Consider the following 15763-nt stretch of genomic DNA (forward strand, 5'->3'; position numbering starts at 1 on the left):
GAGCTGCAGGCGGTCGCGGTGGTTTTGCGGAAAAACTGCCGAAAGCAATACCGCTACTGACCAGTAGTTGAGCAACTTCCATAGTATAGCTTTAAATTGTCACTTTAGCAATGTTCATAAACTTTAAGTTGGTTTTGTTTACTGTTGAGTGAGTATGTTAATCATCTGGGGACCCCCTGAAATAATGTAGGGACCCTCCTGGGGGTCCTGACCAAAGGACCACATTTCTGATGTGGTTCCGTCCAAAAACGATATAGTTTGTTTATCATTATAACTTTTTTAAATGACACCTTATGGTTGCAGTACTTACTGGGGGTAGGATCTGGGACTGGGAGATGAGGCTGTGGTGGGGCAGCTGTTTGTGGGGGTGACCTCCTCCTCCGCCTCCGTCCACCTCCGTCCAGGTGACCTGGTAGCCGGCCAGCGCCCCCCCGCCGGCGCCCACCGGTGTCCGCTCCGGGGACGACACCTCCCAGCCGAAGGAGGCGGTCACGTTGTTGGCCCCGCCCACCTGGAAGGAGGCGGTCAGGTTCTCCGCCCTGGCCAGGAGGAGGAGGTGCTTCTGGGGAGGAGCTGGAAGGAGATAAATGACATCAGTGACTGATGTCATTTATCTCCAAATTTGGGCACTGTTTAGTATCAGTGATGTCAGCATGCGTGTATATCAGACAGACATCGGACAAGACAGACATTCGGTCGTTTATTAGTAGGATATATAGCACCACTGATATACTGTATAGAGCAGGGGTCGGCAAAAAAACAAATCTGTCTGGAGCCGCAAAAAATTAAAAGCCTTATATAAGCCTTATAATGAAGGCAACACATCGTCGCTGTCGGGAAGAAACCTCATATCTCCAAGTTTCACATTTGTAATTTATTTTTCGTAAAGTAAAGCCCTGCTTCATCATATAAGACTGTCGCACAAAACTAGTGAAAATAGCAGATCTACAAGCACACAACGCCTCGCATCGCGAGTTCATTTAAAATGATAAATACAACATGAACGGTTTTGGACATACAAGGTTTTCACCTGACAACGACGACATGATGTTTATATTAGCATATTAGCCTACAATCAAAATGACTAAGTAGGCTACAAATAGCACATCCTGGAGAGAATGTTGAAATGTAATATAGAGCATAGAGATATAGAGCATACACCAGTAGTGGCCATTTTGGCACAGATAGAAAACCCATTATTTCCGAAGCCTGGAACCAAGCCTTCCAGGCTCCTGGCTCAGCATGTTCGGATTTGATTCTGTGTCAAAAACATATTTGAAAAGATCACACCCAATGTGAAGTGAGCGGTGGTCGTGCTTGCATAACGTCTTCAGACTAGGATTTGAGTCTAGGATGTACAGGCTATGCTACACACACACGTTTTGTTATGGCAAAACGCTGAGGAAAAAGGCTACGGACACACGCACAGCCACTCTATGGAGCGGTTTGCTACACACACACGTTTTGCTAAAGAAAAATCGTGCTTGCATAACGTCTTCAATTGGTAATTGGTGATGTAATACAGGCTACACACACACATTGCTATGGCAAAAGACTAGAACATAGGTCTAGGATGTAATTGGTGATGTAATATGGCTACACACACACACACACACACATATTGCTATGGCAAAACGCTGAGGAAAACACATTGCTATGGCAAAACGCTGAGGAAAAGTGGCTACAGATAGGTCTAGGATGTAATTGGTGATGTAATACAGGCTACACACACACACACACACACACATACATATTGCTATGGCAAAACGCTGAGGAAAACACATTGCTATGGCAAAACGCTGAGGAAAAGTGGCTACAGGCACACGCACAGCCACTCTATGGAGCGGTTTACCAACACTCAAAAAAGCCTATACTATACAATTAAATATTCTAATAACATTTCTGCTATTTTTGGAAAGTGTTTGAACATGTACAGTATGAACAGTATGTGACAGGCCTAGATACTGTATGGCTGGGGGAGTGGATGCCAGTGTGTCTCTCACCCTCCTCCCGTGCAGAACAGGCGATGGGTCTGTCGCTCTTGGCCTGGATGGCGGCGCAGGGCGGCGTGAGGAAGGTGGCGCTCTCGGCCGGGAGGCGGAGCTTGCTGCCCAGAGGCTGCAGCAGCACCTTGTACTTACAGGAGAACAGCAGGCCCTGCAGGCTGGCAAAACTCTCCTAGAGATGGATGATACAATCACAGTATTAACCCATTCATTTAGGCCTAGCATTATTGAATGCTTTAACCAGTGAAAAATAGCAGATATACAAGCTCGCAGAGCGGCACCGAGTGCCGCACTGCAAGCTTGTAGATCTGCTATTTTTGAAAAAGTCGTGAAAATGTGTGCAAATCTTTGAATGTAATGCATTTTCAAAGCGAGGGGGGGGGAGGGGGGGGGGGGGGGGGTGGGACTAAATATTTTGAGATGGGGGTCCGTGGCCAAATAAATATCATTTTGGGGGTCCTTCACATGAAAAAGTATGAGAACCACTGACATAGTAGTCTCTCAAGAACAGACTAACTGAGCTCCGGTTAAGTGAAAAGGAACTTTTCGTTGACGATGGCTGGCCAGATTGCTGACATAGAAACATAGGGTTTTTCAAAAAATCTTAGGTTTCAAAAGACACTTATAGAATCGGGTCAAACATTCTAATTTTCACGATTTTTCAAAAATAGCAGATCTACAAGCTTGCAGCGCGGCACTCGGTGCCGCGCTGTGAGCTCGTATATCTGCTATTTTTCAATAGTTAAAGCATAAAATAATGATACACAAAATGTGTACCCGTTCTGAATGGGTTAATACTGTACCCTGTGAGAGGACCATACAACTACAGTATTAATACTGTACCCTTCAGCCTGGCAAAACTATCCTAGTGGATGACACAAACACAGTATTAATACTGTACCCTGTGAGAGGACTATACAACCACAGTATGAGCATTAAAGGAATAGTTCACCCCCAAAATTCCCTTTTCCTATTGATTAGTCACATCATGGAGACTTAAGTTCAATATTATTATTTTGTATTTGTCGCATTATATATATATATATATATATGCATTTGGGTCCCCATCCAGGTAAATTTACTATAATACATTGTTTTGTCTTGCGACAAATACCAAAAATACTCAAGTCCCCATAGTGTGACTAATCAATAGAACATTTTGGGGGTGAACTACTCCTTTAATACTGTACCCTGTAGGCTGGCAAAACTCTCCTAGAGGATGACACAACCACAATATGAGCATTAATACTGGGATTTTATACTGATTTATAGTTTATGAGAAGAGAAGAGAACACATGCACCGCAACACCGCAACTACGCGGCAGGGCTCTGTGGAATCGCCTAGACACAATTTTCCCAAGTAGCGTACTGCACAGATATAAAAAGCTAGATGTCTCATTCGCCACTGCAGTTCATTGAAGTGACGTGCAACAATTGTAGTCCGGACTTCCTGGAAAAACCAAGGGACTGCTGCCAGTCAAGTGACTACAAGCCAATCACAGGCAGCACGTCTTTTCTGGGACTTATCCAAGGACTACAATTCAATTCAACAGAGCCAGTTGTACACAGATTCCCTTGGTTCCTCGATGCATATGCCCCAGAGCTGAAGGAGGCGTCTACCTTTCTATGTCTATGGCTTACTGGGGAAAAGGGGGTGTGTGGGCATCACTTCCCCCACACAGCTGATTCACTTTACAAGCACAGAGGAATCACCATGCAGAGATTCAGGTGTCACTGCCCCGTGTATAAATGAAACACGGTACAGGAGGGGCTACGGGAGTCCCCTTTTTGCAGGTCGTTCAGTCCGAGTGTATCAAAAAAGCACCTTGGTTAAGGTGGAGACGACGGAGGCGCGCCGTCTCAGGCGACCTTGAGCCACGTGAGACACCGACTCAGCGTCATTAGAAGTTGTAAACCATGCAGGGGCCAGAATAGTAAATCTTCGTCCCCCCAACTTTCGGCACCTCCGCACAGCCAATCACAAGCTTCCGCAGGCTTAACCGAGGTGCTTTCTACAATTCCCAATCGGCGAGTATCGGAAGTAGACACTGCTGCACTGAACTGTAGTCCCATTGGAAACATACTAGCACAGACAGAGTCATTCTAATGAACTGTAGTCCCATTGTAAACATAACAGAAACACACTCGCACAGACAGTCATTCGAGCGGCATATTCTTGTTATGCGTTTAAAGAAAACATTTGAAAACATCATGAAATTAACACCAACAACACCAAAGATGAAAGAAAGACCCCAAAAATATTGAAAGAAGACATAACGCTTCCAGTAGGACATATTATTGCTACTGCACCAAGGGAGCGGTTGCGTCACATCCACTCTATCTCGCACTCATCATTAGTCTCCCAGACTGTATACCGGTAGCATTTGCAAATCGCGGGAGGCAACAGTCTGGCCACGCGAGACTCATGGGACACTGGAAGCCGGTGGATAAACTCTCCAGTTCATTTGATGGGTGTAGTGGGTCAACAGGTTACCTGTTCTAAACGCTCCAGTTCATTTGATGGGTGTAGTGGGTCAACAGGTTACCTGTTCTAAACGCTCCAGTTCATTTGATGGGTGTAGTGGGTCAGCAGGTTACCTGTGTGAGGACCTTCTCCGGGGCTGCGGTGTGGTTGTGTGCACAGCTCTCTGGCGCCCACTGCAGGCGGTAGCGCACCACGGAAGGATCTGAGGGACAAACCAGAGGCTCTCAAAATCACCACTTCCGGCGGTTCAAGAAAAAAACAATGACAACTGATACTCAAACAATAGAGACACAAACGCTAACTAGAACTGCTCTCTGTCGAGGTGCCAACTTGCTCCTTGTGCACTGGTGGCCATGTATGGCCTACTTGTGAGCCAGCAGAGTGCTCAAGTACCCCGCAACCACCGATAATTTACGAGCAACTTAACAGAATAAAAACAAGCCCAAGGTCGCTTATAATAAGCAGACATGGCAACACTGCTGGAAGGGCAGGAGAGGTGCCCACAGACAGCAGACGCAACGCACGTCCGTACATGTGCGCACACACATGCGAGCGCACACACACACACACACACACACACACACACACACACACACACACACACACACACACACACACACACACACACACACACACACACACACACACACACACACACACACACACACACACACACACACACACACACACACATCACACACCATCGGCTCTAAACAAAGCACCTTTTGTTCCAGGCTGTAATTACTGATGATTGGTCTTTTGAAACCTTGGATAAGCTTCATGTTGTTTACATAACTCTGACAGAGAGAGAGAGAGAGAGAGAGAGAGAGAGAGAGAGAGAGAGAGAGAGAGAGATACCTCTTTGATACTGATGTTGACAGATGCATGTGAGGGGGGTGGACTGTGGCATTTTGTGTGTGTGTGTGTGTGTGTGTGTGTGTGTGTGTGTGTGTGTGTGTGTGTGTGTATGTGTATGTGTGCGTGTGTGTGTGTGTGTGTGTGTGTGTGTGTGTGTGTGTGTGTGTGCGTGCGCGCGTGCGTGCGTGCGTGTGTCCAGTCCCCTGCTCATTTTACTACGGTGGGATGGCTCAGGGTAGATGACAGAGTACAGCATCTTGCAATGGGCCTGGTCTACGCCACCAAGATACCCATGTACCTAGAGGTCTTTCAGTCCGAGTGTATCAAAAAAGCAACTGGGTTAAGGCAGGAGAAGCTTGTGATTGGCTGCTTGAAGGTGACGAAAGTCTGGGGGACGGAGATACACCTAAACCTAACCTTAACCCTAACCCTCTAAAACTAACGCTGGTGAATGCTAACCTGGTGAAATGCTAACCTGCCGACACTGGTGAATGCTAACCTGGTGAATATTAAACTGGTCGGACCAACGGTGCTTAACCCAGTTGCTTTTTTGATACACTCGAACTGAAAGACCTGCAAAAAACACTCTCCCACATGTCAGCGTCTTTCGAAACTACTTCCAAAACATCAAAGACGTCCACAATCACAACACCAGAGGCATAGCTCCACTAATCTCGTTTAACCCTGCAAGGCCCAGCGTTACTTTTTGGCAACGTTTTTTAAATATTTTTAAAAAAAATGTTATAATTAGTTTTCCTGTTATTTTTTCACATTAACATCACCATTAAATCCTATTGTTTAGTATTACGATGCCATTGGCCACGATATTTGCATATAAATACCCCCCACAGAGACTGACATTCACACCTCCCAGAGAAATTGAAATTCCAGCGTCTGGACGAACAACAACTCACTTTTTAACTGAAGCTATTCCTCACAAAAACTAGAGTAAAATGCCTGTAATATTTTTTTTCGTGATCATTAGAATGTCTAGAACATGTACATGTGTTATTATTGTGAAAAATATCCCCAAAATGTAAATTAGAGCATTATTTATGATTTATGATTTATGGCTATAAAATCTTACAAAAACATTATTAATTTTTTAACATTACATTTTCCTGTGATTAGGACTCCTACAACACCATCTGATTTTTTTTGATTTTTTTTGTCCAGTAGAAATTAATTCGGGCCTTGCAGGGTTAACCCAGATTTGGCTCAAGCAAAGGGTTACATTCGTTCTCCTGCTATGCCACTACACTGTGGAAGGCCCTGCCAACGGCCTTTAACCCATTTAGGCCTGAACACATTATTACGCAATATTTTATGCTTTAAATATTAAAAAATAGCAGATATACAAGCTCACAACGCGGCACCGAGTGCCGCGCTGCGAGCTTGTAGATCTGCTATTTTTTTTAAATCCTGAAAATTTCAATTTTGACCCGATTCTATAAGTGTCTTTTGAATCCTTCTAAGGTTTTTTGAAAAACCCTATGTTTCTGTGTCAGTAATCTGGCCAGCCATCGTCAAAGAAAAGGTCCTTTTCACTGGAGCTCAGTTAGTCTGTTCTTGAGAGACTACTGTGTCAGTGGTTCTCAAACCTTTTCATGTGAAGGACCCCCAAAATGATATTTATTCGGCCACGGACCCGCATCTCAAAATATTTAGTTCCAGGGACCACCCAGAAGCAAAATTTTAGTTACAAACGTTTGCTTTGGAAATGCATATATTCAAAGATTTGTACACATTTCCACGACTTTTTTCAAAAATAGCAGATCTACAAGCTTGCAGCGCGGCACTCGGTGCCGCGCTGTGAGCTTGTATATCTGCTATTTTTCACTGGTTAAAGCATGCAATAATTCTAGGCCTAAATTAAGGAGACTAAATCCCTACCCTCCTTTAAAACTGCTATGAAAGAACAACACCTGACCTCTTTGGTGTTTACCGTACATATATTTTTTTCTTTCCTGATTTCTGACTGTTACAGTTTATGATGTTTTGCTTACACTATTATTCCAAACAGTAGCCCGTTCAAAGATCGTTCAAAGAAACAGGCGGCTGTTAGCAACACTTGTTTGCGTCCATTTGAAATGGGGGGTTTCTTGTGTGACATTGACGTACGTGCGCGTGCATGTGCGTGCTTGTGTACCTGTGCTGCTCTGCCAGTAGACCCGGACCTGCAGCTGTCCATCCTGATAGAAGGGGGTCCCCACATCCAGCACGTCTAGAGGAGGGTCTGACGGGACAGCACTGATGATGGCTGCACGGTTAGAGAGAGAGAGAGAGAGGGAAAGAAAAAAAGAAAGAAACAAAGAAAGAAAGAAAGAAAGAAAGAAAGAAAGAAACTGATGATCCAGGTTCAAATAAAAGAGAATGTTTTAACTGTATGCTTTTGCTCTTAAAATTGGTCAACAACTTTGGTTTCCGGTTGGCTGTCATTTTAGGGCTGAGTAGGTAGGGAATTTATTTTATTTTATTTATTTATTTATTTTTTTTGTGGGCATGATGGGTAGCAAGGAATTTTATTGTATTTCCTCGTGGGAAGGATGGGTAGGTAGTTTTTTTATTTTTTTTATTTTAATGTTTAATTTACAGTTTTAATGAATCATTTAAAACATAATTTTGTAATTGAATTTGAATGTTTAATTACAGTTTTAATGAATTGACAAATTAAATCATATTTCAATGTCTTCAGCGATACTCTTATTCTGAAGAGATTAAGAAGTCGACCACCGTCTGGAAGTATTATTGCATTACGAAAATGACCACCGCCTGGAAGTCTTATTGCGGCTAGCGCAACATATCTTATTCTGAAAAGATCGGCTACCGGAAGTGTTAGATTTTCCAGCTTAGATTTGACAAAATAACACAGCTCGGCGAGCGAGCGACAGAGAGCTGAGCCGTGAGCCTGCAGTCGCACCATAACCCAGAGAGACACGCGGGGGTCCGCAAGCACTGTTGCTGTTGCCGTACAGTCTTTCAGATGAATGCCACGCTGTCATAAATGTTTCGACTCCATCTCACGTCTCTCTGTGGCTGTGCAGGGCTCAGCTGTACTGGTGGATGGGCTGCTAATTTTGCTAGCATCGCTGTTGTTGTTGACTGAGTGGGGTCCAACCTATGTTCCCCAGGTTCTATGTTCCCCAGGTTCTATGTTCCCCACCTCACAGCATTAGTTTAGTGGGGTTATGGTTAGGGTTAGGGTTAGGGGTAGGGGTAGGGGTAGGGTTAGGTGGTAAGAAAGTGGGGAACATAGAACCTGGGGAACATAGAACCTGGGGAACATAGGTACGGTCCCGACTGAGTGAGTGGCAACGTAGTTGTCCCCCGATTGTGTGTGCGCTTGTGTGTGTGTGTGTGTGTTTGGAGGAATACAAGAGCCGCTTCACAATTCAGAGTGTGCGCCCTTCGTATTGTAGCCCGTGTAGGGCTATGTGGTCGCACCAAATATATTTTTTGTAAGACGTTTTTGAACGACTCGTCGGATTTTGTCTTAATTTTTTTTATTTTCACTCCAAATGCCAATAAAATCATTTGGGTCGCACGTATTTAATAGGGTCGGTCGCCAACCGGAAACCAACACATTTTTTTGTTAGGCCTAACTAGCAATGATCGCATTAACGGCATAGCATAGCGCAGTGGTTCTCAACCTGGGGGTCCCAAAATTATTGTGGGGGGTCCCCAGGTGATTAAGGTAATGGGCAACATTGTTTTCTCACTCAACTATAAACAAACCAACATAAGGTTAAAGTGTATAGAGGGCATCTGCACATTTCCAAGGTGACAATTTAAGGACTTTTTAATACCTCTAACATGACAAATTAAACATTGGTCAAATTGTCAAATATTAGAGGCAGAAATTGTGAAAATATAGAACCCTGTTATATACACACTAGAACTGTGTTATACAAAATGTAATGCCTCAGCTCTTAGTGCTCGTCAGGGTTGCGGGTCCCCAGTTAAAATATGATTATTCTGGGGGTTGCGGCCTGAAAAGGTTGAGAACCACTACCGTACCGTACCATACGTACCCCGCTGTGTGGTGAAGTGCAGGGCCTATCATTGCCTGGCTCCAGCCAATAGACCCGCCCACTCTCTGAGTGGACTGCTTCTCTTGGTCTGGAGGTGTCATATGACACGTCTCTTTCTACGGTTTATTGGCGAACCGACCAATGAAATCAATGCAAGACGGAGGAGGGGTGCGTCTAACTTTTGAAAATCAACAGAAACAGTGGAGGGAGGGGTGGCTCACCAGAGTTCTTAATTGCCTCCTTTGAACTTCAAAAGAGCTACAACTACTAGTGTCGATAGCTCGTTAGTGATTCTCTCTAATCAATGAAACATCAAAGACAATGACCTGTTTGGTGCATGTCATAGAGGGGAGGGGGAGGAGGGAATGTTTTGTGTGCAAAAGTCAAACACAACCCCTCCCACCAGATCTCTTGTGATTGGGGATTTCAAATTTCAAATCCCCTCCCCTTTGTAATCAAATAGAATAGGGACAACTTCAGACTCAAGCTCCAGCGTAGAGTCTGAAATCAGGCTAGGCCTATCATACCATACATACCCCTCTGTGTGGTGAAGTGCAGGGCCTATCATACCATACATACCCCTCTGTGTGGTGAAGTGCAGGGCGGCCTTGGCTCCTTTCAGCTGGTTCTGGCCCCAGTAGGACACGGCCTGGACCTCCACGCTGTAGCTCCTGTTGGCCCGCATGCTGTCCAGCTCCACCGTGGTCTGCAGGAGCACACAGAGAGACGCCGTCACCACCTTTCAACTCCGCCATCAACTAAACTCAGCACAAAAAGAAATAGGCCAGTCAATCTGAGGTTTGACCCAAAAGAAATTGCAATAGTAATCGTTCAAGGTTGTTTATGATCCTTAGAGTCATCCAAAAAACATGCTAAAAGTTTTCCATTTTATTCTTAGTGGATCAAGGTGAATTCAGGGGGTTCAAGTTTGGGTCCCTTCACTTACAATACAGAAAAAAATACCTAAAACAAATCTTCTTTAAGTAGCATTTGAGGGGTCTAGCTAGGGGTTTGTCATGATCCTGAATCCATTGCAAGCATTTGTTTTGCATGAAAAACATTCCTCTGGCTAAAAAGGGACACAACAAAACTGAGCTGACCCCAGAAAAGTGATGACTCATCACTAAACCATAGTTTTGGGGGCCAGTTTTTAGCCAGAGGAATGTTTTTCGTGCAAAACAAATACTTGGAATGGATTCAGAATCATGAAAAACCCCTAGTTAGACCCCTCACATGCTACTTGAAGAAGATTTTTTGAGGGGTCTTTTCTTTCCTGTATAGTAACACAATTAGTGCTGCAGGGTATGAAGGGTTAACTTTTCGTTGACGCCACGCAGATCCGCCCATTAGCACACGCTGTTATTGTGTAAGGCATGCCTGGAATGTGTGTACACACACGGACTGCTGAATGACATCAACGATTACGTCATCTAGTCACATGACATGTGTCATGTGACAGTGTGTCATGGCGGCCGCAAGGCTTGTCTTGTTGTTGTTGTTTGGAGCTGTGCTATGGGATATAAAGTCTTATTTGGAGTAAATGAAGTCTCTTTATGGGCCTCTCCATTGACTTAACATGGAGGAGCTTCACTTCGCGTGCACGCCCAACGTGCGTTTTAAACAAATCGCGGACATTACCGATGCGGCCGCGACCGGAGCTACATACTGTAAGTATTAATACATTTACTGTAAATACAGTAAGATTGACGGTGAGCGCTGTCAATGGCGTCGTGTAGTAACCGGTTTTAATGACGGTGAGGATCGTCAAGGGCAGCAGAACAGTTAAGTGAAGGGACCCTAACTTGAACCCCCTGAATTTACCTTGATCTACTAAGAATAAAATGGAAAACTTTTAACATGTTTGTTGGATGACTCTAAGATTATAAATAATCTTGAACCATTACTATTGCAATTTATTTTGGGTCAGGCCCTTTTTTGCGTAGATTGCCTGGCCTAAAAGGAAACTTGACTTCGGCCCATTATATCTCCCCTTTAACAATACCAAATTGTATTGTGTTTTATATCATCTTTATCGGTGTTTTGTCACCTTTACAACGAGGTACAGCTTGTAAGCATCAGGCATTCGAGGCATGAGCTACACAGCCAAACGTGGGTAGCGCCGACCAAAATTATGCCAAAATGGCACGCAATACTGTTCTCCTGCTGGCATTTACTCTCGTTTTGGGCTTGGGAGTTTAATATTAACAAAGTGTAAAAAAGTGTAAAAATGGCCAATATGTGTTGTTTTTTTTTTCTTTTACTTTCCTACTGTGGGAGAGTGCAATCATTCAATGCTCCAAGCAACAAAGGTGAACACCAACAGAACAGTATTGCAGGCCTGCCAGGCCATTTTGACCATTTTTGTTTTGGAGGGGCGCTACCCACACGTTTGGGTGTGGTGTTCATTCCACGAATGCCCGATGCTTACAAACTGTACCTCGTTGTAAAGGTGACGAATCAACGATAACAATGATATAAAACACAATACAAATTGCTGTTATTAATTAAAGGGGAGATATAATGGACTGAGTCAAGTTTTTTTTTTTTGTGTGTGCTGAGTTTATATGCTACATGCACAGCAGCCATTTTGGAGAGAAGTTAGGTCTCTTCTGACTTCCTTCACTTGTACGTGCCTCGATGAAGACCAGGGGGTCGCAAAATGCTGTCTTTTCAAACCTTTTGTAATTAATAAAGTATCTTTACCCTCTCCTTTTTGATATTTTTGAGTGCTCGGATCACTCTTCTGTAAATTTTTAGTCATGTTGTTCGTAGAAGCACCATACGTTTTTAACTGAACTTGTATCTCCACTGTGCACGTGGTTGAGCTCTCTTTTCTTATGTAATATGAAATTGATATCTTTTATCTTTTCTAACTGCATTGAACATGTAGCAAGACATGGATGAAACATGGCCTTTTTAGGCTTCGTAAGACAAAATAGCTTGGGGCAGATATGACAAATAACTTCAATATACCGTACAAATAAATATTTCACATATTTAATAACTTTGGTTCGGGCATCTAGTACGGATGCCCTCCGATCGCCTTCCCAGGAAGGTCCTCGATGCACGTCCCACTGGGAGGAGACCCCGTGGCAGACCAAAGACCAGATGGAAGGATTATATCTCCAAACTGGCTTGGGAACGCCTCGGTATACTCCCTGAGGTAGTGGAGGAAATCTGGAAGTCTCAGTTGGAACTGTTACCCCCACGACCCGATCCCGGATAAGCGGTTGAAGAAATGAAGATGGATGGATGGATGGATGGACGCTTTCAACAAAACATTTTTAAAATGCCAATAGTGTGGATCTATAGGCTGAGCAGCAGAGCCTGCTTTCTTTTTTTTTTTTGTCTGAACATCCTTCATGTAAAAACTATGATGAAAATCATCTAAAATAATTGCGAGTAGGCGATTATGCAACAACTGTGACAGGCCTGTACGAGCAGGGCGTGAACAAATTCAAGCACATCTCAAAAATGTTCTGACAGGGAAGATCAGGTAGCATGTTTTTTTTTTTTTTTTTTTTGTAGCGTTCAAACAGCCAGGGAGAAACAGCACTGTAACTGAAACCACCATTAGCCCATTAAGGCCTGAGGTCGATTCTACAAACTGTATGCCTTCCAGGACAGGAATTTCATGGAGGCCATGGCCGCCGTTGCCCCTCAGTTTGGCCTTGTGCCCCTAAAACCAGTGGCATGACCTGAGGCCACAGTGGCCTTAATGCCCCATCTGACCACTTTCTCCTCTCTGTGTCTTTCTTGTCCATATGTAGTCACCGGTATCTCTTTCTTGTCATGTAAATGCCAGTGTCTTTTGTTGAGATTCTGAAATCTTAACTCCCCAGAGTCCCCATCTATAAACCAATCCAGTGACTTTGATTGGTGCAGGGCTGAGCATGGATCAGGTTGTAAATAACCCTGCATTTATATATCTCACTGCAGATTAGGTTATCATCCCTAACCCTTAAATTCAACAAATTCTTTCAATCTACTAAAATCTTGTTTCATTTGATGGCCTTCCTGCCCTGGCATTTGGCCTTTGTGCCCTCAAAAAAATTACAACACCAAAGGCCAAGTGGCCTTGACCTCAAAATGACGAAATTCCAGGCCTGATGCCTTCCAAACCAGTAGTTCTCAAACCAAGGACATCCTAAAACTAGAAAGTGTGTTGCGAGTCTTGAGGAATCCACAGGGAAATTAATTCCGTCTCAGCATTTACTTTAGATATTGTGATGTCACGTGAAGCTTGCCCAATCCTGTCTGATCGGACATTATATTGTCCAATCAGAAAAGGGACAAAAAAAAGTCCATTGAACTCAATTCCAGAAACCCTTCCAGAAAAGTTAACAGAAAAAAAAAAGTTTACTCTCGGCTGAAAAAAAAATGGACAACAGTCTGCCTTTCCAGCTGTTTATGCGAGAATTTACTGTAGCATTATGTGTGGGACACATCCGGAGAACAGCAGACATACAAGCTCACGTCGCGTGACTCGCGTCGCAGATGCAACCGTTGTGAGCTTGTAGATCACACTCGACTGCCACACACCTTCTGCACAATGCACGATGGGACGTTGGAAAGTTGTGGATGTCTTGATTCCTTGTCCCTTTTATGGCCATATATGGAGATCTCTGATGTCATTAACGCCTGGTTAAAGTTGATCCCATGCCAAAGCGCCAGCGCTCGCCCAGCAGTCAGGCGGATGCGTGCACGCGCCCATGTGCCCAACCTCGCTTCTCTCCCTCCCTCCCTCCCTCCCAGAGGCATTGGCTTCTCACATGCCAGGGCAGGGTTGGCAGCCACGAGGGCTCTACTGTGAAATCTCTAGTAAAACACAACAAACCCTAGCCTGGCACCTCGCCCACAACCTGCAGGCTCTCCTTGATGTGCTGGGAGCCGCTCTCTGACACAGGGGTGTCACAAGGGGGGGGGGGGGGACTGAGTTACTAGGGCCCAAGGTGGAGGGCCCTTGATTACATTATACTTTAGCGACCTTGTAGATCTGCTATTTTTGAAAAGTCATGAAAATGTGTGCAAATCTTTCAATATATGTATTTTTTTAAGCGGACATTTGTAACTCAACTTTTGCTTCTGGGGGGTCCATGGAACTAAATATTTTTGAGATGGGGGGCCGTGACAAAATACATATAATTGTGGGGGTCCTTCACATGAAAAGCGTTGAGCACCACTGACATAGAAACATAGGTTTTTTGAAATATTCAAAGACTTGCACACATTTTCACGATTTCTCAAAAATAGCAGATCTACAATCTTGCAGCTGTGAGCTTGTACATCTGCTGTTTTTCAATAGTTAAAGCACAAAATAATGCGTAAAAAATGCGCTCCCAGTCTAAATGGGTTAAACCCCCTCCTCCCCCTATGAAGAACATTCATGGGGGGCCCGCAGTGAATCCTTGTACCCAGGGCCCAGAGTTTGGTGTGACACCCCTGACTCTGACATAAACGCTCTTCACCACTTGATCCTGTCCTGTCACAATATCACTGATCTAACAGATCAAGCGGATCAGAGGCAAATTATTTGACAGCTTTAAACAAAGGTAAACTCGGTGCTCAACGGAGGTAGCAACAAAGTTAAAGGGGACATCCAGGCTAAAACATACAATATGCCCTCCTTAATTTGCCTTTTATCATGATTGTTCCTACCTGGTTTGGTGGATTTCTGTTATTGGTGCTGCAGTAGATTAGAGTTTATCATGATTGATTATGCATACGCATTCATTGATTATATTAATATCTAGGTCTGTATGATGATACTAATACTTGATACAGTAGTTAGGAGTCGAGAGGTCTTCAGTAGGCCTCAGTAACTATTGTTTTGGTAAAGCCTATCTTGTTATGGTACAGCTCGTTCCAGAGGCCTTGAAGCCACACAGTAGTGTCTGACCATTCTTCTTGGCAGAACTCTTTTACCACTGCCCAGAGTGTTAATTGTACTTCTGTCCATGATATCATGTTACATAAACCTGACCACACCACCACCTAATATAATTGTCTTGTCTCCTCATTTTCTCATGATTATTGATTGATCTGAATTCCACCACAGTGCCCCTCTTCTGAGATCTCCTGACCCTTCCTCACAGCGAAAACGGGTCTAAATGTAACTCAGCCAAAAGCGCACATTTTGGCCGTTCCAAAGTTAACTTTTTTCTTCATGAATCGTCTCTTTATAGTTCCCTGAGACCAACCGTAGTGTTTTTAGTCACATATTGACCCGGATGAGAACGAGGCTGCTTCTTCCACCACCGGAGACGTGCCGTACGTGTCCTGGCCTCACGTGCACTACTTCACATGCACCACCCCACCCTGGCCAAGATATGACTTCCGCTTGGTTCCAAGATTTCTAGCGGAAGTGCTGCGTTTAACGGAAG

The 15763-nt window shown here is 44.1% G+C and overlaps 1 protein-coding gene across 1 annotated transcript in view; it reads right to left on the reverse strand.

Annotated features, from left to right (window-relative positions):
- LOC308279929 (anosmin-1-like) overlaps positions 1–15763 on the reverse strand; it is a gene marked incomplete at both ends in the record, with an annotated part of 70008 nt that overhangs the window by 29877 nt on the left and 24368 nt on the right. The window contains 5 exons of the mRNA XM_080720150.1: positions 311–573; positions 2004–2178; positions 4605–4693; positions 7499–7609; positions 9960–10086. Coding sequence (XP_080576276.1) covers positions 311–573; positions 2004–2178; positions 4605–4693; positions 7499–7609; positions 9960–10086 — 765 coding nt within the window. The remainder of the gene's footprint in view (positions 1–310; positions 574–2003; positions 2179–4604; positions 4694–7498; positions 7610–9959; positions 10087–15763) is intronic.

The sequence above is a fragment of the Nannobrachium achirus genome, assembly GCF_963921795.1.
Source record: "Nannobrachium achirus genome assembly, chromosome: 24".
Lineage (NCBI taxonomy): Eukaryota > Metazoa > Chordata > Actinopteri > Myctophiformes > Myctophidae > Nannobrachium > Nannobrachium achirus.